The sequence below is a fragment of the Diceros bicornis genome, chromosome 11 (genome assembly GCF_020826845.1).
Source record: "Diceros bicornis minor isolate mBicDic1 chromosome 11, mDicBic1.mat.cur, whole genome shotgun sequence".
Lineage (NCBI taxonomy): Eukaryota > Metazoa > Chordata > Mammalia > Perissodactyla > Rhinocerotidae > Diceros > Diceros bicornis.
Window position 1 is genome coordinate 45,175,525 of NC_080750.1, and position 26,976 is coordinate 45,202,500.

The following is a 26,976-nucleotide window of genomic DNA, read 5'->3' on the forward strand; positions in this document are numbered from 1 at the left end:
ACTTTATGTTATATGTGCATTTAAAAATTGAACATACTACATAATATTGGCAAACTGAATGATTTTTTTTAATGAACCAAACTATCTTTTTTAGAATACAATGATGGTTACTCCAGTTTAGAAAAGAAGAGAGCAGCTTAGTATGTAAAAAAAATAATAATGATAATGCATGAATGCACAGCTCACTTTAGAGATGCTCTTTAAATATTTTAAAAGATATTTGTCATCTCTTTCCAAGTAAAATATGATATGGAACTATATATTATTACTATCAATAGAACACATTTAAATTTTAATCTAGAATGATTTATTGAACTGAATTGGCCATTTGCCTGAAATTAATTTTAGAATATGTAACTATAGTTTTCTGAAGACTAGAACCACAAACATTATGAAAGCAAAATGCTGTAAGGTTGACTTTTATTCTCCAGCTTGCTTCTGTTTTTTCCCCCAATATATCTAAAGGATTCAAGTGAATAAAAAAAAATTACCATTCTTAAAATAATTATTTAATAGAAATTAGAAAGACATGGTACAATATGTGCATTTATTTGCTCCTTTAGTGCAGAGGCTGAGAGGTGAAAGTTGTTATTTCAATTAGAGAAACAATTTTTGTCTGTCACCATAAAACATAAAACTGAATTTGCCCCTCTGCAGAAAATTTCTCAAGAACTCTTTTAGAAGCATTAATCGATCATTTGAAAACATTTACAAGTAAATAATAAATTGCTCAAGAATTTTCTGTTTGAATGATGTATAAGTCCAATAAATTTTTTGAGATATCTTGTACACTTTAAGTAAATTAGCATATTTAATCTCATTAAATCTGATTTAAGCACTGGAATAGAGAACAACTTATGCCTGACTTTTGTTTATTTTACAACTGGAACAGAATGACTTATCAAAACAATTCTCAAATATATTGAAAATTAACATGCAATTTATAGTGTCCAAAGCAATTACCATGTAATCAGTTTTTGTTATAAGGGATTTGAGCAGACAGGTACTGAATCTGCCCTCTTAAATATGGGGTACATGTCGTATAATTATACCTTCTATTGTTATGGAATAAATAGTGAACATTTTGAGAGTGGCTGAGTGTAGATAAGGGGTTTCCCAAATTTAAAATGTATTTAATATCCTTTTCAGAATATAGGTGAGAGGTGGTTAACTTTTTCCATTTTATCATATTTATTTGATTCTTTTCATCTCTTATGGACTTTGATAAAGGCTCTTAATTATATTCTTTTTGTTTTTCATTGCTTGCACTCTTTCACTTTTATTTTAGCAATAGATGTTTTTATCTAAAAAAATCCTTACATTTAAATTAACTCCCGCTCCTTTTCTTTGACTTTCTGAGTAGTGTATTCTACAGATATCACCCAATAATTTGATATAGTATCTATGTTTTATCAAAAAGTGTATTTCTTACTGTTAATTTGCAGAAGGTTTAGTTTAGGCCATAAATTGCCAAATTTTTGTGATTTAAATTTTTAGAAATATTGCCTCTTACTGTAGCAAATCTAATTGTTGGAGATAGCAGAGTTATGAACAAAAAAGAAAAACTTACTGTATCGGTTTGTTAATATTACTCAAATGCCTTTACATGTAGAATCCCACCAAATCTTTCAAAATAGTGCAGTATATATCTATTTCTGTATCTACATATCTATCTTTATCTACCAAGGGTTTAAAGCAAGTTACAGGGAATCTATTAAGCTTTTGAAAAGTATTTTACGTAAGAATGTATAGTCATGGAAATATTGTTATTTTGTTATATTTCAAACTTTTTTTTGGCAAACTTTTAAATGTCTAATGTGTTTTCCTTGAGTTTTCTTTTTTGCTTAAGCAGGAGGCACGAAGGAACAGGGTCATAGCAGTCCACGCCCTGAAGCTTCAGATTTTTATTCATTAAGGATTATGTTTTCTTTCATTAAGAATTATATTTTGTGTCACACCTTTGTTTGTATTATCATTTTTTTCCATCTTCTATCCTGTACTGTATCTAAAACCTATGTTTTTGCACACACAAAAACCTAATGAAATTTGGACCTTTTTTGAGGGTTTTTGAACTTAATTGGCTGAATTAAAGGGAGGGTTTCTTCAGTGTTTAAAGCTACATCTCCAATGCATATTCTTTTATTTTTAATATTTGGTTTTGTCTGTCAATATTATTCTGAGTTTTGCTGGCAATCTTAGATTCTCTTGTGTTTACGTATGTCATGAATGGATAAAGTAGAATGAGCATTAGATAGATTATCTGCACATTTCTTGAAATTGTTTCATTATGAGATTTCATACCATAAACGATTTGGGCATTATAACTATGATGGAATCTGAAGTTTTGGCCTCTGAGTATCTCATCAAATCTAGCTAATCTGTACTCCTTGCCCAGAATGCTTAATAATTTGCAGTTTCATTAACTAGCAGATATACTGAAAAGTGTATAGTAAATATTCCCATATAAGTCAATGTTTGCGTAATACTGCTAACTTGTTTTTTATTAGGTTATTCATTTCACTTTACAAATCCATTTCATACTTGTTATTAGATCCCTCTCTGGGCGCATTGTTGGAGGTGTGTGGTGGTTCTTTACCCTGATCATAATCTCCTCCTACACGGCTAACTTAGCTGCCTTCCTGACTGTAGAGAGGATGGTGTCTCCCATCGAAAGTGCTGAAGATCTTTCTAAGCAAACAGAAATTGCTTATGGAACATTAGACTCTGGCTCCACTAAAGAGTTTTTCAGGGTAAGAGATTCTGCTTTTTAACTTCTGATTTTGTTCTTAAAATTTAAGCTATTTAAACTTTATCCCCTTTCGCCCCATCCTGTGGTCTAGATACAAAGATGCCATGTGAAAGTAACCTTCATCTCTGTCTCTAACTCTGTATCTATTCTTGACCCTGTTTCTATCCCCCTCCCTTCCCTATCCCCATCTTTAGCTGTAGATCTATTTATTTTCTGTTTCCTAATTCCTTAGGAGAAAAACACAATGTTGCAATGAAATCTTAATTTTATAGAAATTGATTGTCCTTTTGGAACAAAATTGAAGTAAGGTATAGTTAAGTTTAAATTATTATTTTTAAAACAAAAGGGTGTTGTTTATGATTTAAGTAAGTATGACTGCCATCTATCTTACTAGTTTATAGTTGAAAACTCGCTTTTAAATCAGTTAGGTTAACTCTATGTCAGCAAACAGATTATGTTCATATGTGAAAATTCTGAATTTTCTGTCAAACCCTCCATGAAAAGTCTAACAAAGGCCTTCAACTTCCTAACTTTTAAAATGGGTAGAATAATTACAATGTATCTACTAAAATATTTTAATTTTTTAAAAATTTGTGGTCTTATACTCTCTCAGGTCCAATAGCCTGATGTTGGTATAATTTTCTTTCATTATATTATTATCTTTATATAAGAATTCATTCTATTGAAATGTTTAAATACAGCTTATATATATGACATATGATCTCTGATAATACACACATATCTTTGAGTATCTGAGTTTGTTTGAGTGAGATCTAGGCCAGTTTACTCCAGAATTGGGATTAGGGACTTCAACCTCCAGATGCAGTAGTAGGTTATAATATGAAGACTGTCTCATACTACATTTCTCCTGGTCTCTTTTCCAAGTAACTTCAGTTGGGCTGAAGATACGATGGGAGAAGAAGTGGTAGGGGGCAGACCACAGCTGATAATAGATAATAACCTGGATATGTGTGGAGTGCAAGAGCTTGATGCTTTCATCAGGCTCTGCAGTTTAAGCGTAGAATTGTGGTCAATCTGTCAGCAGTTACTTTGATTTTAATGCAGTTCTACATATGATTGCTATAATACAGATTTGCTACTAATGACAATTTACTCTCACTTCTGAACATATATGTAATATGTATATAAAAATTCTTAATATAACAGTACTCTAGCTTGATCAGAACAATGGATCCTTAAAATAAATTAGAACATTGCATAGTTCTTAATTAGTGTATTTTGAGGCATTTTTTATTGTTTGTATCCCAATAGGGCTTGCTTTTATTTTATTCATATATTTTATTAGTATTCCTCCCTCTTTAAGTAAATGAGATCTATGAATGAGACAGGAACCTATTATATCACGGTTTACTTAGTGCTACTTGTGTTGATTAAAATAATCTTAACTGTTTCCAGACACTCTCTTCCAGGTGAGTATACATCCCTTGAGAGTTACTGTCAATAGCTTGTCTGGACAACAATAGTATCCATTACTCTCAGCTAATGTACATTCACGTTCTCAGAGATTTCTGGTGTACCTTAGCTCAGTCAGTCATAGAAACACCATTATCACTTGGTGCCATAATCACCAAAATGCCAAGATTTCACGGTCAGTATACTCACATTCGCTAGTAGACAAAATAAGAAGGCTAGATGACTCTGGGCAAAGTTTACTGCTACTCCTGTGTTTCAGGTCACTAACCCCATGGAGACCATGGTTCTAATATGCAGTCTATTTATTTATTTATATATATATAAATTTATTTATATCTATATCTATATATATACACACATACTTGCCAACATAATTTGTGGTGTGCCATTTGCCTATAGAAAATTGTGGAACTTACTTTCCCTAGAGTAATAGAGAAGTGATGTTGAATATTTAGGCAAACTGATAACTTTTGTTAGTATAGCTTCCCAAAGCAATTTTGTATGCATCATCTCTTTGAATCTCACAATATTTCTGTCTGATAGTCAGCGCCATGATTTTTGTTTGCATGCTATGCATTATTGAACTGAACTGGTAAATTTGGGGATTTGACCAAATTCAGGCAGCTATAAGTGTGCTGAGGCCTCTTAACTCCTAAAGGGTTCTTTCCATACACTATTTTTCCTCGCAGAGAACGGTCTCTGGATTTATTTCACTGCTCCCATGTTCTGTTTCGGTCACATCCATGTTTGCTTATGTAATGTTAGAGAATTGTGATGGTAGAAATTCAGGAAGGGCTTCACAGTTCCTCTGAACATACCTTCAAAAGGAACTGTTGAATTGACTTTGGCTAGGTCTCAGTGCGTTTAATCTTGTAGTCAGCCTCTTATCTAGAGAAAGAAGGGTAGGAGCTCAAAAGTACTGAAAAGCCACACTATTCTTTTTATACCAGTAAAGGGAAGCTAGCATAACAGCACACATCACCAAAGTGCATAGGAGGTTGCCATGTTAATTCCTCCATTGCAATATATGATCTGTTTGTGATTTGGGAAATTATGTACACAAGAGGTTTGTTTCTTAGAGTTGGATTAAATAAAAAGATGCTGCTAAAACCATGAGTAATTTTGCTAACTATATTAATATTTGGTAATTGGGTGATAATAGTGGTAAATGATGATAATAGCGAGAACCACCTTATTTTTGCTTTTGACTCAAAAATATTTTCTAGGATACTGTGGCTTTTCAACCGTATCCATCATGTCTCATACCTTTTCACACAGGGTTTATTGCATTAGTATATGGAGATTAAATAACGGATTCCCTTTTGAAAAAAGATTCTCTTTATAGAGTGTTATTGAAAATGTATTGAGTAAGATGAAGATAATTCATAGACACTATAAAAACAAAATATAATTGATTTTCATTGAAATTTTTTTCTCTTAAATCCTAGAGTATACTACAGCCTGTCTGTTAGCTATAGTCTGGTCAAATTTCTAAGCTTCCAGTGCAATACTAGGAAAGTATTGCAAAGTAAATTCTCTTTGCTTCTATTCCTAAAATTAACATTCGCCACACATCTTGGGTCATCCTCTCTCTCAACTGTCCTTTAGCTCTACGCACGTTTGGGGCTCCTGTAAGGTGGATTCAGGACAGGGTGAGAGCTGACAGATTGATTATTATGATGCCCAGTGTGCCAGGAAAGGAGATAGAGGTGGAGTGGGCTGAAGCCAGACTGAAGACACGTGTTTTATTCTTTGTTCTCTGGCCATCTGTTATGCTTGCTTTCAGACTCAAGACAAAGAATTACAAATGGAAGAAAAAACTTACCATTTGCACCATTTGCTAATATTTAAAGTCCTAAAAGTTAACCTGTGTTTCCTAATACGGCTTAATTTGGCTTTATTGATAGCTTTTTCCTTCTTTTGCTGTTTATGACTAGAGTTTTTATTATTTATATTATTTTAAATGTTCTACTATCACAGAATTTATCAAGCCAACTTTCTGTTTTTATCACAGCAAGAGCTTTGAATTTAGTCATTGGAGAAATTGACTTGAGAAATTAGGTCATTATCTAAATTTTAAAGATACATAACTAAGTAAAGATTGAAAAATAACTTAAGACCATTTAGAGATAAAATGGCCAGTTTTAAAACAGAATTCTGAACTTCTAGTCTTTTGTCTCACTATTAACTAATGTTTCCTAAAAGTATATATTTGTTGGGATGAAAACATCTTATATCAAAGTATAAGATGAATATTTTATCTAGTTTATAGGGATCTATCTGTTTTGTCCTAAGGTGATGCGATTACTTAATTTAAGTCTAAAGTATTTTCAGATTTCAGGTAAGTAATTTAATAATAAACTGTGTTATATTAACATTGCTTTAGTGAAGTCAGTGAGTGTGCATTAGTTTTAGAAATCCAATTTAAGCCGTAAATGTTCTAACTTAAAATCTATATGTTCCTTCGGTGATAATCAGTAAAACAAACATGAATGAAATATTTACTTTGTTCTGCTAGAGAGAAACAGTAAATGGAGAACAATCTTGTAATCACCAAGAGGTGTGAGGAAAGACTCTGCATCTGTATTTCCAGGGTTTTCTGCTTATGGAATCCATGTACATCCTTGTATACAGTGAATGATAGAGTCTGACTCATTTTGGAGCTGCTGATCGTCCCTAATTACAGTGCCACTGTAGCATACCTATAATTAAGAAAGAATTAGGCTTCCAATTATAAACCACTATTTTTAGACTTTCACATTTTGATAATTTCTTTTCTCAAAAGAGGACAGATCTTGAATTAGATGAATCTGAGTAGAAAATGATTTTATAGCACCTATATGCATTATGTTTCTACAGAAACTTAGATTTGGGGGATAGGAAATGCTTTATAAATAAACCTATCATTGGCCTGTCAAGCCATGAAATACAGTTATTAACTTGCAGATAGGAAATATTTCTTCATACCTGTCCTAAATCCCCCACACTGCAATCTATTTATTTCTTCTGGTTCTCATCTCTGGGAGGCTGAGGGACAAAGTGTATCTTCTGAGTAAGTAGTCTACCTTAATTATGCTGATGTTGGAAGGAAGACATTCTAAAACATTGTCAAAATAAAGGTATTCCCCTTCTTATTTAATGAAGTTAATTATTCCATTCTCAGAAGATAAATTTAGTCTGATAATAATCCATGAAACTATACTGTTGTTATCCAGCATCATAGACTTTTCACAGAGCTTACAAATAGTATAAATGATAAATAGTATTAATGCAGATGTTCCTTACTTGAGTGAAAGGACTAGTTTGAAATTTTCCTTTCATTTTTTTATGCAGTCACATGCTGCATAACGACGTTTCAGTCAACGATGGACCACATATACGACAGTGGGTCCCTTAAGATTAGTACCATATAGCCTAGGTGTATAGTACGCTATACCATCTACATTTGTGTGAATATACTCTGTGATGTTCGCACAACGACAAAATTGCCAAACGATGCATTTCTCAGGACAAATTCCCGTCGTTAAGCAACGCATGACTGCATATCATTTATGATTATATGGTATGATCATATATATATGATTTACTATATAATAATCACAGTTACCGGAGAATTATAATAATGTAGATTAGCCTTTTAAAGGCAGCAACCTTTTTTCAACTCCTTCTGGGGCATAAGATACACCTGTTTATATTTACATATAAAAATATTGGTTGAAATATATTTACAAATAAAAATGTTTTAGTCATTGTAACAGCTTCCCTATAGAACTACATTAAGTGCTATTTCATTAAAGATACATTTTGTTCCACTTACTGCTTGTGTTTAGCAATAATACAGCATGATTTCTCCATTAATATTTTATAGAACAGATTTCACTAATGTGTGGTGGTTCTCCATACTTATTGCATGATTTCTGGTGTAGATAATGATTTCTCTGCCACAGTCTTCTATATATCATCTATTTCTATGCAGGTAGAAATATGTATATATATACTTCTAGCTTTCTATATATGAATACATGTATATATGCTTCTAGCATTCTGTAAATTAATGCATATACATGTTATATTGTTCAAATATTTTGGAGATGAGGTGGGTATAGCCATATGAATGTATATAGATGTAGAAAGTTACTAATATCAAAATAGACCCTTTATAGACCTTTCACTCATGCTTAACTATTTAAATAATTTCTAAGCACTAAATAAATGCTGAATATGAATAAATTATCAATAAAAATAGCACTGTATGGATATGTTATAAGTCACTCATGGCATGTTTAGTCATATTATTACAGATTTTTCTTCCTTAGTTTTTTTGGGGGAGCTTGATTATTGCATAACAATCTGCATAGCTGACAGCTCAGCATGCCCAAGGCTTCTCTAGATGATCCAGAACAAATTGAAATCATTTCCTCTCTGGTTGGCAGTTTTTCTTTCTCTGACATTTTAATTTTTCTTACCATTCCACAAAACATCTGAGGATAGTATTGAATTCTTAAAGCCTTTAAGGATACATTTAGTCTAAGCTGCCTGGGGAAAGCCTGTGTTCTATCGTTTCAGCTAAATGTAGCTGGTTTAACACTGTAGGAAATGTTAAAATTTTAGAAGATTTCACCAATGTTTTCTTTAAAAATTATTGTTCAGTTTAAAGACCTTGCAGTTCATTTAGTAGTTCCCAAATCACAGGAATATAAATAAATGTATGAGAGGCAATATTGAATTATGTTTTCTGTGATCAAAGTGCTATGGAAAGAAAAAGAAGAGGGTATGCCTATTTGCTGAATTATGATTATTGTGCAAAGTGGTAGCTTCTCCCAGGGTAAATACGTTGTCTTGGTCATTCTGCTCTTTCCATGGCAATGCTCAGCAAATGTCAGTGTGCTCTCCATCTGATCATTTCATTTAGAGACCACCCTTGTGATACAAAGAGGAGATGAGAGCTCACATTATCCACTGGATGGATAATTTGACTCTAATCAGATTACAGGAGGCTTTCTATTATTGTTCATGTTAAAGAGAAAATCCTCCTTTTCACACTACCATCAGATCATAAGGGCAATTATTCTAGCAGAAAAGGTTCAAACATTAGAAAAAATTTGAGATTAGTCTCTCATCTCAAAACTCTTCTAAAATTCCTGTTGAGATGTCTCAGAGAAGAAGAATATCAGTATAAACTTGTACAGGTACTTTAGATGACTTAGTGTTCAATTCACTTTATTTTTGTTTACATAAAAGAATCATCATGCCTGTCTCTGTTGTATGTTTTGCACTAGTTGCTGTGGTAATAAACACTGTCTCAGAGCTCTGTAGAGAAGAGAAATAGAATTGTACAATCATTTAAATATACTGGAATCAAATCTGAACTAAATATAAATATTGTTGATAAAGTTTTGATAATTCTTTAACTAGACTTTTGATATTTGAAGGAAAATTTGATACTAAAGTAATTTACAGTTCATGTTTCCAGCATTTAATTTCACTCCATAAAATATTGAGTGATTATCAAAAACGAGTTGCTAGTAAAGGTGGCTGCTTATTTTCACAGAGAAATGAGATTTTAGAAATAAAATGGCAATTGGGAAAATCAAGCAATGCAAAATATTGTCAGGGTCCCAAAAAATGATATTTGAGATTGCATTTAAAGAAACAAAGAAAGGGCCAAGGGGGTGATATCAGCAAGATGGTGAAATAGGGAGCCCCTGGATCCTCTTCTTCCCACAGAGACACTGACTCAACAACAATATAGTGACCAATTCTTTTTGTGAGAAATAAGTGAGTGTGAAACCAGCCACATCAAACCCTGTAGGAAAATTCATGGCACTCACTCACATTAGTCCCTCTTCTGGCACAGCGCACTGCAATTGGGAGGAAACACCCAGCTCTTGGCTTCTCCCTGGAGAGAGAAAGAGAAGACTGGACTGTATGTCCACATTCAGACTTTTCAGAGGAACTGGCTCCTGTTTTGCCTGAATCTAAGCACTGGCAAAAAGGGCGCCAGGTTCGGGACCACTAAGAACAAAGGCAAAGTTTTGGGCTAGCACACACTCACTCACCATAGACCCTCCCATCCAGCTCAGTGCAGAAAAGTTGGAGAAACCTTTCAACTCCTAGCTTCCCTCTAGGGAGGGAAAAAGTTGAAGTGTGGGTTCAATGCTTTGCCTTTTCGGCAGGCTGCCTGAGGAACCGGTTTCTGTCTCACTTGTCTCAGAGCACTGATGGGATCTGGCATATGCTAGATGCCTGGGAGCTGCTGAGAACAAAAGAGACCTGGACAGCTTGCTGCTGCTCCAGAGGACGTGTGGTACAGTAGACGGAGGCCAATACAGCTTGGCGGGAGGGAAGACAAGAGTGGAGCATGCATTCAATATTCCAGCTTTTTGGTGGGCTTCCCAAGGGACTGGCTTTGTCTTGCCTGGCTCAGAGTGCTAATGGGAGCCAGCATACTCTACAGCTTGGGGGCCACTGAGAGCAAAAGAGAGCTGAGTAGCTTATGCCAGCTCCAGAGAACCTGCAGTACTGCAGACAGACACCAAAGGGAGCAAGAGATTATGAGTTCCTGAAAAAAAATAATGGCAAATCCCTTTAATTGGGAATTTACACACATAAGTCCAAAGACACAGCCACATAAAATGTTTGAGAGGCCTTCAGAATATTTAACTGGGCTGATTGGTGAAGGTCTTTCCCTATATGAAGCCAGTCTATAAAGACTGGGAGAGGTGGCTGTTTGTAAAAATGCACAGATCCCAACACAGTTACAAGGCACATGAAAAAACAAAGGAATCAAAGGAATAAAATTAATCTCCAGAAACCAACACTAAAAAAATGTTACCTGACAAAGAATTCCAAATAACTGACACAAAGATGCTCAAATAGCTCAGGAAAATGAGACATGAACAAACTGAGAATATCAACAAAGAGATAGAAAATATAAAAATGCACCAAACAAATTTTGGAAATGAATACAATGACTGAATTGAAAAATTCACTAGCAGGATTTGACATCAGATTTTATCAAGCAGAAGAAAGAATCAGCAAACTTAAGACAAATTGTTTGAAATTATCTAAATAGAGGACCAAAAAAAAAAAAAAATGAAAAAGAGTGAAGAAAGCCTTAGGGGTCTCAGAAGGAGAAGAGAGAGAGAAAGGGGCAGAAAGCTTATATAAAGAAATCATAGCCAAAAAATTCCCAAATCTTGGGAGGGAAGTGGACATCCAGATTCATGAAGCACAAATAAGGTTTGTGAATCCAAATAAGGATTAGGATTCATGAATCCTAAATAAGAGGAACCCAAAGAAGTATACACTGAGAAATACTATAATCAAATTGTTGAATGTCAAAAACAAAGAGAGAATTTTGAAAACTGCAAGAGAAATATGACTTGTTATGTACATGTGAGCACCCATAAGACTACTAGCAGATTTATCATCAGAAACCTTGTAGGTCAGAAAGAGTGAGAAGATATATTCAAAGAGCTGAAAAAAAAAATAACTGCCAACCAAGAATAATAATCTGGCAAAACAGTCCTTCAAAAATGAAGGAGAAATAAAGACTTTCCCAGATAAACAAAAGCTGAGAAAGATCGTCAACACTAGACCTGCCTTACAAGAAATGTTAAAAGGAGTCCCTCAAGTTGAAATGAAAAGATGCTAGACAGCAACACGAAAGCATATAGAAGCTCATCGGTAAGGGTAGAGATAGATAAATACAGAATACTGTAACAGTACTGCATAAGTCTCGTTTAATTCTCGTATACAGGTTAAATATAAAACTATAAAAAATAACTATAAGTATAAAAATATGTTAATGGATACACAATATACAAAGATTAATTTATGACATCAATAACATAAAGTGTAAGGGGGGAAGTAAAAGAGTAAAGTTTTTGTATGCAATTGAAGTTAAGTTTTTATAAGCTTAAAATAGACTTTTAAAACTATAAGATATTTTATGTAAGTTCTGTGGTAACCACAAAGAAAACACCTGTAGAAGTTACACACAAAAAAATGAGAAAGTAATCAAACTGTATTACTACAAAAAAAATCAATGAAATACAAAGGAAGACGAGAACAAAAGAGGAACAAAAAAGCTACAAGATAGACAGAAAACAATTAATGAAATGGCAATAGTAAGTGCTTCCCTGTCAGTAGTTACTTTAAATGAAAATGAATTAAACCCTTCAATCAAAAGACATAGAATGGCTAAATATATATTAAAAAAACAAGGTACAACTATATCTGTGTGCAAGAGATGCACCTTAGATTCAAGGACACACAGGCTACAAGTGAAAGAATGGAAAAGATATTCCACACAAATGGTAACCAAAAGAGAGTAGGTCTGGCTATACTAAATATTAGACAAAACAGACTTTAAGTCAAAAACTGTAATGAGACAAAGAATATACATATTTATTATGTAATGATAAAAGGGTCAATTCACCAGGGGTATATAACAATTATAAATATATATGCACCCAACATCAGAGCTCCCACTTATATGAAGCAAACATTGACAGAACATAAGGGAAAAAGAGCAACACAATAATAGCAGGAGATATCAATACCCCACTTTCAATAATGGACATAAAATCCAGACAGAAGATCAATAAGGAAACAAGATTGGAACAACACGATAGACCAAATGAACCTAACAGACATATACAGATCATTAGATCCAACAACAGCATAATACACATTTTTCTCCAGTGCACATTGAACAATCTCCAGAATAGATGATGTTAGGTCACAAAATGAGTCTTAATAAATTTAAGAAGATTATAATCTCTGACCACAATGGAATGAAAGTAGAAATCAATAGCAGAGGAAAACTGGAAAATTCACTAATATGTTGAAATGAACACACTTTTGAACAACCAATGGATCCAAGAAGAAATTAAAGAGGAAATAAAAAAATATCTTAGGAATAATGAAAATGGAAACACAACATACCAAAACTTATGGTATGCAGCAAAAGCAGTATTAAGAGGAAAGTTTATAGTGGTAAATGTTTACTTAAGAAAGAAGAAAGATCTCAAATAAACAACCTAACTTTAGACTTGTACACTTCAAGGAACTAGAAAAAGAAGAACATACTAAGCCCAAGTTAACATAAGTAAGTGTAATAATAAAGATTAGAGCAGAAATAAATGAAATAGAAAATAGAAAAACAATAGAAAATATCAAGGAAACTAAGAGTTGACTTTTTGGAAAGATCAATAATATTGACAAACCTTTAGCAAGACTAATTAAGAAAGAAAGAAGACTCAAATAAAATTAGAAAAGATAGATGAGATATTACAACTGATAGCACAGAAATAAAAAGGATTATAAAAGACTACTATGAATGAATATATGCCAAAAAGTTGGATAACCTAGAAGAAATGGGCAAATTCCTAGAAACATACAATCTACTAAGATTGAATCATGAAGAAATAGAAAATTTGAACACACCTATAAATAGTAAGGAAATTGAATCAGTAATCAAAACATCCCAATAAAGAAAGTCCAAAACCAGATGGCTTCACTGGAGAATTTTACCAAATATTTAAAGAAGGATTAATGACAAATCTCAAATTATTCCAAAAAATAGAAGAGGAGGGAATACTTTCACACTCACTATATGAAGCCGACATTACCCTGATACCAAGCCAGACAAAGATACTACAAGAAAAGAAAACTGCAGGCCAATGTTCCTAATAAATATAGATGCAAAGATCCTCAGCAAAATACTAGCAAACTAAATTCAACAGCACATTAAAAGAATCATGCACCATGACCAAGTGGGATTTATCCCTGAGATGCAAGGATGTTTCAACCTATGAAATCAATCAATATGGTACACCACAATAACAAAATGAAGGATAAAAATCACATGATAATCTCAATAGATGCAGAAAAAGCATTTGACAAAGTTGAACACCCTTTCATGATAAAAACACTCAATAAACTAGGAATAGAAAGAAATTACCTGAACACAATAAAGTCCATATATGCATCCCATGGCTGAATCATAATCAGTGATGAAACTGAAAATTCTCCTTCTAAATCAGGAGCAAGACCAGGATGACCACTCTTGCCACTTTTATTCAACATAGTACTGGAAGTCCCAGCCAGATCAATTAGGCAAGAAAAAGAAATGAAGGGCGTCCAAATAAGAAAAGAAGTAAAATTATCTTTGTTCACAGATGACATGATTTTCTTTGTAGAAAACTCAAATTATTCTATGAAAAAACTGTTAGAACTAATAAACAAATTCAGTAAAGTTGCAGAATACAAAATCGACATACAAAAATCAGCTGCATATCTATACACTAAAAATGAACAATTTGAAAAGGAAATTAAGAAAACAGTTCCATTTACAATAGCATCAAAAAGAAAAAATAAGATACTTAAGAATAAACTTAGCCAGGGAGGGGAAAGACTTGTACACTGAAAACTCTAAAAGATTGCTGAAAGAAATTTAAAAAGACACAAATAGATGGAAAGACATTTCCATCCTTGATCGTGGATTGAAAGACATATTGTTAAAATGTCCATTCTAATGTCCATACTATTCAAAGTGATCTACAAATTCAGTGCAATCCTTATCAAAATCCCAATGTAATTTTTTGCAGAAATAGAAAAAACAATCCTAAAATTCATATGGAAACACTAAGAGTCATATATAGCTGAACCACTCTTGAGAAACAGGAACAAAGCTGGAGGCCTTACACTCCCCAAGTTCAAAACATATTACAAAGGTATAGTAATCAAACCAAAATTATACTGGCATAAAGACAGATATAGACCAATGGAACAGAATAGAGAACCCAGAAATAAACCTGTGCATATACAGTTAAGTGATTTTCAGCAAAGGTACCAAGACTCCACAATGGGGAAAGAATAGTCTTCTCAACAGATAGTGTCGGGATAACTGGATATCCATATGAAAAAGAATGGAATAGGACTCTTACACCATACACAAAAATCCATTCAAAATGGATTAAATATTTAAAAGTAAGATCTGAAACTATAAAACTCCTATAAGAAAACATAGGGGATAAGCTTCATGACTTCAGTCTTAGCAAGGATTTCTTGGATATGACACCAAAAGCACAGGCAACAAAAGCAAAAGTAGACCAGTGTACTACATCAAATTAAAAAGCTCTTGTGCAGCACAGGAAACAACCAACAGAGTGAAAATGTAACATATGGAATGGGAGAAAATATTTGCAAACCATATATCTGATAGAGTTGATATCCAAAATATATAAGGAACTCCTACAACTCAATGGTAAAAAACCTAATAACCTCATTAAAAAGTTGGCAAAGGACTTGAATAGACATTTCTCCAAAGAAGAACTACAAATGGGCAGCTATACGAAAAGATACTCAACACTACTAATCATCAGGGAAATGCAAATCAAACCACAATAGATATTGCCTCACACCTGTTAGCATGGCCATTAGAAAAAAGAAAAAAAAACAAAAATAACAAGTGCTAGTGAAGATGTGTAAAAATTGGAACCCTTGTGCACTGTTGATGGGAATGCAAAATGGTGCAGCCTCTACGGAAAACAGTATGGAGTCTCAAAAAGTTAAAAATAGAACTACCACATGATCCAGCAATCTTACTTCTGGATATTTATCCAAAATAGTTGCAATGAGTATCTCAAAGCGATGTTCGCACTCCTATGTTCGTTTGCAGCATTATTCACAATAGCCAAGAGGCAGAAACAACCTAAATGTCCATTGACGGATGAATGGATAAAGAAAATGTGGTATATTACTCAATGGAATATTATTCAACCTTAAAAAAGGGAAGGAAATCCTGTCATAGGCTACAACATGAATGAACCTTGAGGATGTGATGCTACACAAAATAAGTCAGTCATAGACAGACAAATACTGCATGATTCCACTTATATGAGGTATACAAAGCAGTCAAACGCATGGAAGCAGAAAGTAGAAAGATAGTTGCCAGGGGCTGGAGAGGAGGGGAAATGAAGTGTTGCTGTTCAATGGGTATACTTTCAGTCATACAGGATGAAAAGTTCTGGAAATGTTTTGTACAACAATGTGCCTATAGTTAACAATACTGTACTATATACTTACAAATTTGTTATTAGGATAGATTTCATATCATGTATTTTTTTTACTATAATTAAAAAAACCCTGCTCCCAAATAACACAGTAAAACGAAAAAAACAAACAAAAAATAAGGAAAGAACCTATCTTAGTAGGAGATGTTTTTTAGTATTTAAAAATTTAAATTTATAAGATCTCTCTCTAATCTTATGGTAGATGTTTCTTCTTAAAAAATATTGGCTAGAATTAAAATTTTGCATATTAGGATTAAAACAAAATTAGAGGTAGGCATGAATATTTATGCTTTCTCAATATTAAATATACCAATCATTACAATGATGAGGTATATATATGTAAATGCTTAGAAATTTTAATGTGGCTAGTATATTATAAATATAAATACGAAATATATGAAATTATCAGTATACAGTCATTATCCTGTATTATTTTGCTCCAACTAGTTTTCTTACTAGTCCATTCTTGACATGGCAAAAGAATGTGGACATATGCTAAATCCTTCTATATGGGAGGCAATACCTTAATGATGAAACAACTTTGATCTTTTTATCCAAAAGATTTATATCAGTGTCTTTAAAATGTTTATTTTACGATACAATTAACTTTCCATATTGAGTGAGTAATGTGATATTTGAGGGTAAGAAAGGTAGAAAATTCTGTAGTCTTTGATTTACTAAAAGGGTTCGTACTGATAAACCAAGGGATCCAACGTGTCTAGTATATATTAATGGTATTTTCATGGGTACTGTGTGACTTTTGCTGCCATTTTTATGTTACTTCCCTTGAGTTCCAAGGTTTTTTTGTTTGCTTATTTAAAATCAAATTCAGTTCTTTTTTTTTTTCTAAAATCAAATTTTCTTAAATAACATTATTAGAAGAAATTTAGTCCTTGTATTGGGACTTCCTTACTTTCCTTTTGTAACCTCAAAGTACTGAAATACCACTCTGAAGCCTAGCAGTGGGATGTGTAGAAGTATTCGCTAAAGCAATGGTAGCTTGTTATAGAGTACAGTGCAAATGGTCTTGTATTGTTTCTCAAGACAATCACACCCCCCTGAAAATTTGTTCATTCATAACAGAAAAGAATCTCACAGGGCTGGCCTGGTGGCGTAGCGGTTAAGTTCTCGCATTCTGCTTTGGCAGCTCGGGGTTCGCCAGTTCAAATCTTGGGCTCAGACCTACTCACCGCTTATCAAGCCATGCTGAGGCGGCGTCCTGTATAGAAGAGCTCCACTTCTACGACTATGACATGAAACTATGTACTGGGCTTTGGGAGAAAAAAGAAAAAGAGCAAGATTGGCAACAGATGTTAGCACCGGGCCAATCTTTCTCAAAAAAAAAAACAAAACACCAAAGATACACAAAACAAAACAAAACAAAAAGAATCTCACAGCCATTTAAATAGAATAGCTAGCTGACATAAACCAATTTTGACCATAATTGCACACATCTTTTGATTGCTTAAAAAAATCCACACTTAAATGCCCTGTTCCTGTAGATGTGTTGAGGTTGGATAAAGAAGCTCAAATGTTTTAGAAGGAAACTCTGACATTGCAGATAAGTTCCTTCTGCTTGTCTGGTGATCTCTGATAGCATCAGCATTCTCATCTTTAAACATAGGGCTTAGGTTATAAATTGCCTCTCAAATTCTGTTCATGTTTGAAATATTATGACATTATGAAGAATTAACCATTCAAACTATTCTTGAATATGCCTTATGAATGTAAACTTGCCACTTTTCTTAACATTCAATTCCATTTTGTTAGTTTTTATTGTTATAGTTTTTAGAAAGTTCTTTGAAACTAAAACTTACCTCCTAAGTATTTTCATTCATTGGTCCTAATCCTGACTTTAATAATTGCTTTATTTTTCATATGACAGATGCATCAAATACATGAAGATAACTATCTTCTCTTCCTTAAATTTTCTCACCACCTAGCCTAAGAATTCTGAATCTTCTCAACCATTATTTATTAAATCACGTTTTCAAACCCTTCATATTGGTCTTTATATCTTTTGAATGTAGGATTTCCAGTGTTATTCTTAAAGTGTGGTATCTAGATATAGGGTATGACTTGGTCTAACTCTAGAGGATCTTAGCTAGTATCTGAAAATTCAGATTTCAGTCCACTTTCAACCTGGACCCTTGTGTTCTTCAGGCAACACAGTGTTTACATCAAGAAAAAGAAAGAAAGAAAAAGGCTTTAACTAGAGAATGTACTCTCCACCACTACAGACAGTCTCACCATTCTCTATTACCCCATTACTGTCTGTTTCACTCACATTTCCTGCTTGGCCCTCAAGGTATTTGAAATTACAACTCTGTTATCTAGACTCTATAATTGCACTTAAAACCTTCAAGTTTGTTAGCTTTTGTGGTAACTGCATCACATGAATAGCTTGCCCTAAAGTTGTTGTTTACTGAAAACCCAGGTGATTTTAATATGAATTGTGGTAAGCCTCACGTCTTTCATTCTGTGAATATGCAGTTGATTGAAGCCATATGCCAGATTTTGCACTCATCTCTGTTAAATTTCACTTTGGTTTTTGGCTTATTTTCCCAAGCCCATAAAATTGAAATGTTGATTCTGTCATCTATCATAAAAATATCTGTGACTTTGAAACATTTGCCATGTATAGCTTCGTCTAAACTGACTAAAATACTGAACACAGTGGGGCTATGTATGGAATCAGTGGTATAACAAAAGTTTCCCTTTAGGTCAGTATTTGCATGTTAATAAATAATAACCAATACTTTTTTGATGTGATTGAAATTTTAACCATAAGCCCACCTAATTCTGATAACCCTTAGTCTCCATCCAATCCATAAGGATAATATGAGATATTTTGTCAAATACATTGATGATACTCAAGATATTCTCTGGTCACAATAGACCTTAAATGAGTCAAAAAAGTAACTCTATTAAAAAATAAAAGATGTGATCATAGGGGATCACTTGCCCTTCCTCTTGCATTATCAGCTCACATTATATGCATGTGTACACATATAGTTAATACATGAGATATAATTAGTAGGACATTTCATTATTGATATCATTTATCGTTCATAAGAGAATGAAAGCATGTGAAAATGTTAATCGCATTTTAAACTTTAAGAACATTGTTTTCCAAGCAGAAAATTATCGTAAGTATATGATTCTATTAGTAATAATATGAATTAACCTGACTCTATTTTTCACATCTGAAAGTAATTTTAAAATGCCAAACAGAACTCTGAGATGTAACTTAGCTTTACTTTTGGTTGATTAAAATGATGCAAGAAATCTAATTTATTTCAGCTTCAGTTTACTAATCAATAAATTATACACAAATATTTAACTGAATTTCTCTAAATTTTACAATATTGTCGAGTGACTTTTTTTCTTTTAATAAAACGTTTATCTAAACACTCTGCTTGAGTACTTTTATGGGTTAGTGTATATAGACATGTATTGAAGATTTAGATATCCAAATCTTATTCCTGATTCTTCTAGAGGCTAACAAACTATGTTAAGCAAGTTATTTGATCTTTCTGACGTTTGCTCCTAAAATAAAGGGCTTGGAATATAGTAAGCAATTTTTAAGGTCCATTCTAGTGCTAATCTAGTGCTGATTTGAAAACTGTTAAACTGTTAAGCTGTTAAAATCCTTTTAGTTATATTCCTTCATAAATACCATTTCAATCTTTAAGAAGCTGAGAAATTCCACCAGTTTACTGCTAGAAATACAGTTTAATGTGAGTTTTGTTAATATTATTGGAGAATTGGTTTTATTTAAAATGATAGTAATCATATAGAAAAATCTTCATGAGAAAAACAAATCAAACCACACTTCTGTAAAATACCTTAAAAACTATAATCCTTTATAAATAACTAATTATTACATTTTAATTAAAAAAGAGACAAACATATTGTGAGACTTCATATAAAATGTTCATAATTACATCTGACTTTAACAATTCCAAATATATTTCTCACTGACTGGTTCATGACTTCATGGAATTGACAATTTGAGTCTAAATCTTTATTTTAAATCCCAAGAATTATGGTGTTAAGCATAAAATCTGAATAAAGCTAAGTGAGCAAAGGAATGTCTAAGAGAACATTTGTATTGACTTCATTAAAATGTTTACTATTAATTTTTTACATGAAATAAATGGTGTAGTTTTTGGTTGTGTAAAAGATAATCAACATATGAGCAAAAGCTCATGTTTCTTGGCCAAATGATGAGTAAGAAATGTTAAGTTGATGGAATTAAGCTCTCTAAAAATCTTTATTGGTACAACACAACTTCTTAATCTTTCCTTTCCATTTGTTTGCACTATGGAAGTCTTTTTTTTCATCAGGGAAAATAATGAACTTCTTTTTAAACTTAAAGAAAAGCTTAAGTAAATAGTCTTTTACTTTTATCCCTATGATAAGATAAAATTTTATTAATAAATGTGATTTAAAAAGACTCAGAAGAGATCTAGAGATTTTGTCATACATAGTAGTCGTACTTGAAATGCTAAACACCTTTTAGGTTTTCTTACTTTTGTTTTTTTTCCTTTTGTTTTTGTGATGCTATTATTGTTGGCAAATGACATGAAAAAATAGTATCAAAACATGAAATAAGAACCAAGTTTCAAAGCAGTTTTGTGTTTTCATTATTATATTGTTTTTATTTACATTTTGCAGCATATTCTCAGCTCATACCCTTAAAAATGAATTTGTATGTTGATTGATAAATACAGTGTCTTCTTGATATAAATGCTGTGCGACTACCACAAACACAAGCCTTTCATTAGCATAGCAATTAAAGCCCTGGAATGCGGACAAATTGGACCTATCTTTTAGGTATTTTACTCCCTCATAAGTAATCTAATTCAAATACTTTTCAAGTACGTTGAAGACATAAATAATGTTCTATTTCAAAATTCTCATTAACGAAAGTGGTTTTCATTGACAGAATCCCATTAAAACAAAACCACTTCCATTGTTGGGCAAAGGTGTGGAAGTAGATTTGGGTCTTCCATTTTCCAACAGAATTCTATTCTTATCTTCAAGGTTTTATTCCAGCAATGTCAGAGGAATAGTTATCCCCGTTTCTGCAAAGCTAATATCTCCATCTTGGCGTTTGACATTGTCGGGCACAGAGAGAGAATCCCCCTCTGCCCTTTTCTTTAAGGTTCTTATGGCTGACCAAATAATCAACAAGACAGGTTAGCAGGAGAAAATAATACCAAGTTTAATAATATGTATACATGGGAGAAACTCAGAAATGAGCAACTCGTCCCTCTGTCTAAGCTGCTTGCTTAAGTATTGCAGCTAAAGGCGAGGAGCGTGTTGGGGGTGGGTGGTGGCCTGGGACTTCAGAGGGCAGGAGGACAATTCTTTTCGGGGTCATCTATAGATAATGTGGTCAGGGAGAGACAGAGTTTTTGATAAAAGAGGCTTGGTGCCTTTGCTATTGTAACCTCTATCCTACATTATCTTTATAGCCATCATGATAGAAGATCTGTTCCAGGAAGGAGCCACCGTGTCAAATTCTTTAGGCAGTTAGTGGGGGAGGTCAAATGTCCTTAGAGAAAACAACCAAGGTAAAGAGATAGATTTCAGGGTGGCCAAATCTTGATCTCCCACAACATCTCTTTCCAGTTATCAAAGATGCTGTTCTAAGACTTATACCTTAATGATGTCTTTAGTCTTTCCATCTCTGCAGGCTCCTTCTTTAATCTCGACTCAGATTTGCCACAAGTTTGAAAAGTCCTTGTGACATTGCTCTCCTTTATCTCTATTTCTCTTCTTCCTTGCCTTTAACTGATAAATTTATAAATTTCTTTCCTATAATCTCCTTTTTTCCATTCTGGCCACTTTCTCCTTCATTCTTTAAAATCTGATCTTCCTTATACTTCCTAAAAGGGGCACTTAATGCCCTTCTGGCCAAATTGAAATGTTTTGTATGTATTTTCATGCTTTGTAAGAACTGTGCTATATTTAATACTGTTGTGCAAATTCTTTTTTTTTTTTTTTGTGAGGAGATCAGCCCTCTGCTGACATCTGCCAATCCTCCTCTTTTTTTTGCTGAGGAAGACTGGCCCTGGGCTAACATCCATGCCCATCTTCCTCCACTTTATATGGGAAGCCGCCACAGCATGGCTTGCCAAGCAGTGCATAGGTGCGCACCCAGGATCCTAACAGGCGAATCCTGGGCCGCCACAGCGGAGCGCGGGCACTTAACCACTTGCGCCACCAGGCCGGCCCCCCTCTAATTCTTTTGATACTTTTTTGTCCCTTAGTTCATGAAACCCCAGTGCTTTCTCATACATTCTCTTATTTCTCTAATCACTCTGTTCTTTCCTTCACTGACTTCTTAACTTTTGTCCAGACTGTGTACTAAGGCTACATGCTATTCTCCTACTACAACTTGTTTTGTAATGGTTTTGCAAAAATAATTTTATAGTCTTTTACATTTAAATATCATTTACATTTAGTATACATAGCTATGCAAACTATTGAAGATGAAGCTTTAAAAGTCTGTATTATTTTAATTTCATTCAAAGAGATGTTGAAGATGTTGGGATGTTGAAAACTTCTAATGATGCACAATACAGAAAGTGACAAAGAAAACTCAATTTAAAATACTGATTCCCTTGACTCAATTTGACTATATGTTGTTTATATTGGACATTACATCTAAATAGAAAATGGACAACAACTGCCCTCTATTGGGGGGGAGAACCCTACTAAGAAAAATTAAAATCCCAGTGTATGCTAGTGAGTTTTTAAACTTCTGATCTCATGTTGGTGACTGTAACTCAGAAACATACAAGCTTTTCTGTAGGGATTGCAGATTTGTAAACAGCAGAGAATAACAGAATGAGACCTAGGGAAACTTCTTTTTTGACTGCCAACTCTAGTGGTTTCCAGGGACAGTTTGAATTCCTGCTGACATCCATAATGAAGCAATGGGCCATGCTATGAGTTCCACAGAAAGGCTAAAGAATCAGGAAAAAGGGTAACATCTTAAAGGAAGGAAAGTTATCTTTTGTTTTAAATACAAATTTTTTATAGAGTGTCAGCCAAATAGACTAGAAAATATAGGTTATTAATTCACACTGTGATGCTCTAATCTTTATATCTAGGAGGCTTTAGGTCAAGTTCTACTCATAAATAGAGTTACCTTCTTGTTAGTTGCTATAACTACTTCAGACATTGTAATTTTTCCAGAAAAAAGCAGAGGTTTTCATGAAAGTATCTCTATTCATGTTTGACGTGGAAGCGAGATCTAGAGATCATCGCAATGGGGAGCACAGTTCTAAAAACTCTATAAATGCACTCCTGGTGTAAAGTCACATCAGCCATTTGGAAATCTCTAGTTAGATCTTTTGGACTTCATTTGTATTTGGAAATCATTTAGAACTCCCATTCTAGCAAAAAATGTTCTGCTGACATTGTGAGAAGGTATTTTGGTATTTTTTTAGAAGTTCGTGGGTAAACAAGATTTTTTTTGACAGTGAACTATATAAGAATTAATAGACTAAGCAGTGAAGAATGTCTGTTGTGCAGCACCTGTATTTCCTACTAATTCTTGAATAAGTGTGTATGTTTCATAAGAATTATACCTATTTCCTTTGAAAAGTCATCTTTTTTTCCTAAAGGGGAAAAGGCTTATTTAGATGGCAGAAAAATTAATGCCTGTATTACTGTATATGAGGAAGAAAAAAAACTGAATTAAAATGCCTGTTGGCTTCTTTCACAGCAAAGGAAGCCATCCTTTTCTTAGATATAAGTATATCATATGTTCTTAGTTTCTATGGAAATTTTCCCCAACAATGCTAGACAATGGGCATATTTTCTCTTTAAGTACAATTTCACACTGTTATTTTCTGTGAAATATTAGTCAAATCAATGGGCCTATTAGTAATATCGAACTATGGAAAGGGATTTGAATTGCTGTATTCAGTCTTAACTCCTTGAGAAACACAGGGAAATCAAGAGCATTGTCCTGACAAAGCTATCATTTATCTCCTCTTGTCAAGATATCACTTATCTCCTCCTCAAAACGTGATGGCCGATGCCATCCTGAGGAAATTGACTTCACTTTACCATGCTTCCTGAAAGAATGAGTAGTTAACCTTGGTTTAACATGTTAACTTAAGAAGTGCAGTCTTCCTTGGCTTAGCTGTAGTCGAGATTTTTAAAATATCTACATATTGAGGGCATTTAAATCTGGTGAAAAGCAGTGCTTAGATTTGGGGAAGAGGTGGAGAAGGGAGTTGTAAAGATTCCTAAGAAAGACTTAGAACTTTTATCTGGGGCCATATTGGCTCTGGGAGATTGGAAACCAACGTTCCAGCCCTTCTTTTTTCTCTGCAATGCATCAGTGCTTCTCTTAGGACCAAAACTTAGACTAGTATTACAAATGGTAGGAAAGTGTAGTTTATTTAAAAAGTCAGTATGATTTGCCTGTGTTTCCTCTTCTCCTGTGCTAAAATGTGCTCAAATTTAGACATTGCTTAGGAGAGTAGTGATCATCATTGCCTGGCACTCACCTGCAAAGTCCACATAAAGGGGCTAATTGAGTCAATTTGGTTAGTATTTGATTTGCATTTTTCAGACAATTGCCTAAATTTTCTGGATGCTTTTGATATTGAATAATGTCTGTAAGATGAGTTGCTGGAACACAGAATTTTAACGGGAAACACTTTTTTTATACATTACCTTAGTTGACCACATGGAGTTTTATTAACCTGAAAAAAAATCCCCATTTTTTTCTTTTTAGTCTATTTGTAAATATTTTCTGAGAAACGAGTGGTCAATAAGCTGGAGTGGTTAGGAAGATGGCAGTGTGCTCTCTACTGTGTCAGATCGCCCATTAGCTTACAAATTAGACCAAACTAAACATTGTCACCTAAACTAACCTGGCAATAAAAATAACTATAATTTATCGTGCAGGCTCTTGTATAGGAAACCTAGGGGAAAACTTTGCTCTGCCATTGGATTGCTTTCCAGCTGGTTACTTTTCGATTGCTATGGTTTTGGAGAAGAACAAGATTTCTAGGCATCGCCTATTTACCTGTTTAGTCAAGACTAACAATTTTTCTTTTACTGTCAATAGAAATTAACACCAATTCTTTGAACTGTCTCTCAGTAAAAATGTAGTCAGATTGTTTCTATTCTTCTTTTGAAGGTAGCTATACAGTTCAAATCAATAAATCTCTTGCCCTAATGGATGATAGTTTTCAACATAACAGTATTATACTGTTCATGAATTACCCTACTTGTGTACCTTTGGCCAAATCTGTTCAAACAAATAGTTCTTTAAGAGCTATGGTTATGAATACATTTCATTAACTTGGTTAAGGAAGTAAACAGTAAACTAACAACTGGGAGACGAATGAACCCATTGGGGAAAAAATTTATATCTTTCAAAGTTTCTAACCTATGAAAGAAATTACTTTAAGCTTTATGTAGTATCATCAATGTGTATTTTAAGATCTTAGATAATTTATATATTTTATTAATCCACAATTACATCATAAAATCCTGCTCGGTTGGGAAAAAAGCCATGTTATAATACATGTGAAGCCTGGTCATAAAAAGTGACTGATTTCACTTAGTAGAACTTATATGTCTAGATTAACATATCAGAACTTGTATATCTTCCAAATGATTCAGAACCACAAAGACAGAAATTGAGTAGCTCAGTTAAAACACTACAGCTATGTACATTTTTTTCTAGATTGCATTTTTAAAGTCCTTTATCCCTTGGAAAAAATGATTCTATTTATACATTGGGAAATATCTTTAAACCAACTGGGAAGTTTTATGGATGAAACAGGAACAGTGAAGTTTCTCTTCACTTAATGAATATTACCTTTGACATAATTCAGGTAATTTAAATGTCCCCTCAAAAATTTAGTCTTTAGTGCCGGCCTGTGGCTTAGCGGTTAAGTGGGTGTGCTCCGCTACTGGTGGCCCGGGTTCGGATCCCGGGCGTGCACTGACGCACCGCTTCTCCGGCCATGCTGAGGCCGTGTCCCACATACAGCAACTAGAAGGATATGCAACTATGACATACAACTATCTACTGGGGCTTTGGGGCAAAAAAAAAAGGTGGAAGATTGGCAATAGATGTTAGCTCAGAGCCGATCTTCCTCAGCAAAAAGAGGAGGATTAGCACGGATGTTAGCTCAGGGCTGATCTTCCTCATAAAAAAAAAAAATTTAGTCTTTAAAGAGAAGTCATCTTGATTTTAATTTATTTTTCTTCTTACTTCCTTGCTAATTTTTGGATCTTCTCAAAGGGCATCCATATTTATGAAACATTTTGTGTACTATTTTAATGCCTCCAAATTGATATTTCAAAAGTTGGAATAGTTGACATGTTTAATGGATGATTTGATAAAATAATTGTGTAATTTCATTTTGAACTCTTCTTTACCACCTTATGGTTCTGTTCCAAAACATTTGATATCACCTGTTTTTTGAGGAACTCACGTTACAAAAAGATCTTGAAGTTTAATAAGATTGCATGATATAGAATCAAATTCAAATACTGTAGTATCTTCCAATTTGGTCAAGACTATGAGGGCAGACTATGGAGAAAAAACAATATAAACATCTTCTACAATACGCAAAGATGCAGATTAAGCAAAAATGGTCTAATTCTTCCTAATTCCCAGAGTATTCAATTTGCATACATTAATTATGAACCATTTACATG

At 33.6% G+C, this 26,976-nt stretch overlaps 1 protein-coding gene across 12 annotated transcripts in view; it reads left to right on the forward strand.

The window, feature by feature from the left end:
• The window catches only part of GRIA2 (glutamate ionotropic receptor AMPA type subunit 2), a 160,738-nt gene that overhangs the window by 125,986 nt on the left and 7,776 nt on the right, over nucleotides 1-26,976 (forward strand). For 11 of the 12 annotated variants that reach the window (XM_058550261.1, XM_058550251.1, XM_058550250.1 and 8 more), the window contains exon 12: nucleotides 2,552-2,750. In XM_058550261.1, coding sequence (XP_058406244.1) covers nucleotides 2,552-2,750 — 199 coding nt within the window. Of the gene's footprint in view, nucleotides 1-2,551; nucleotides 2,751-26,976 lie in introns of those variants that run through there. The other variant, XM_058550260.1, reaches the window with a different exon arrangement.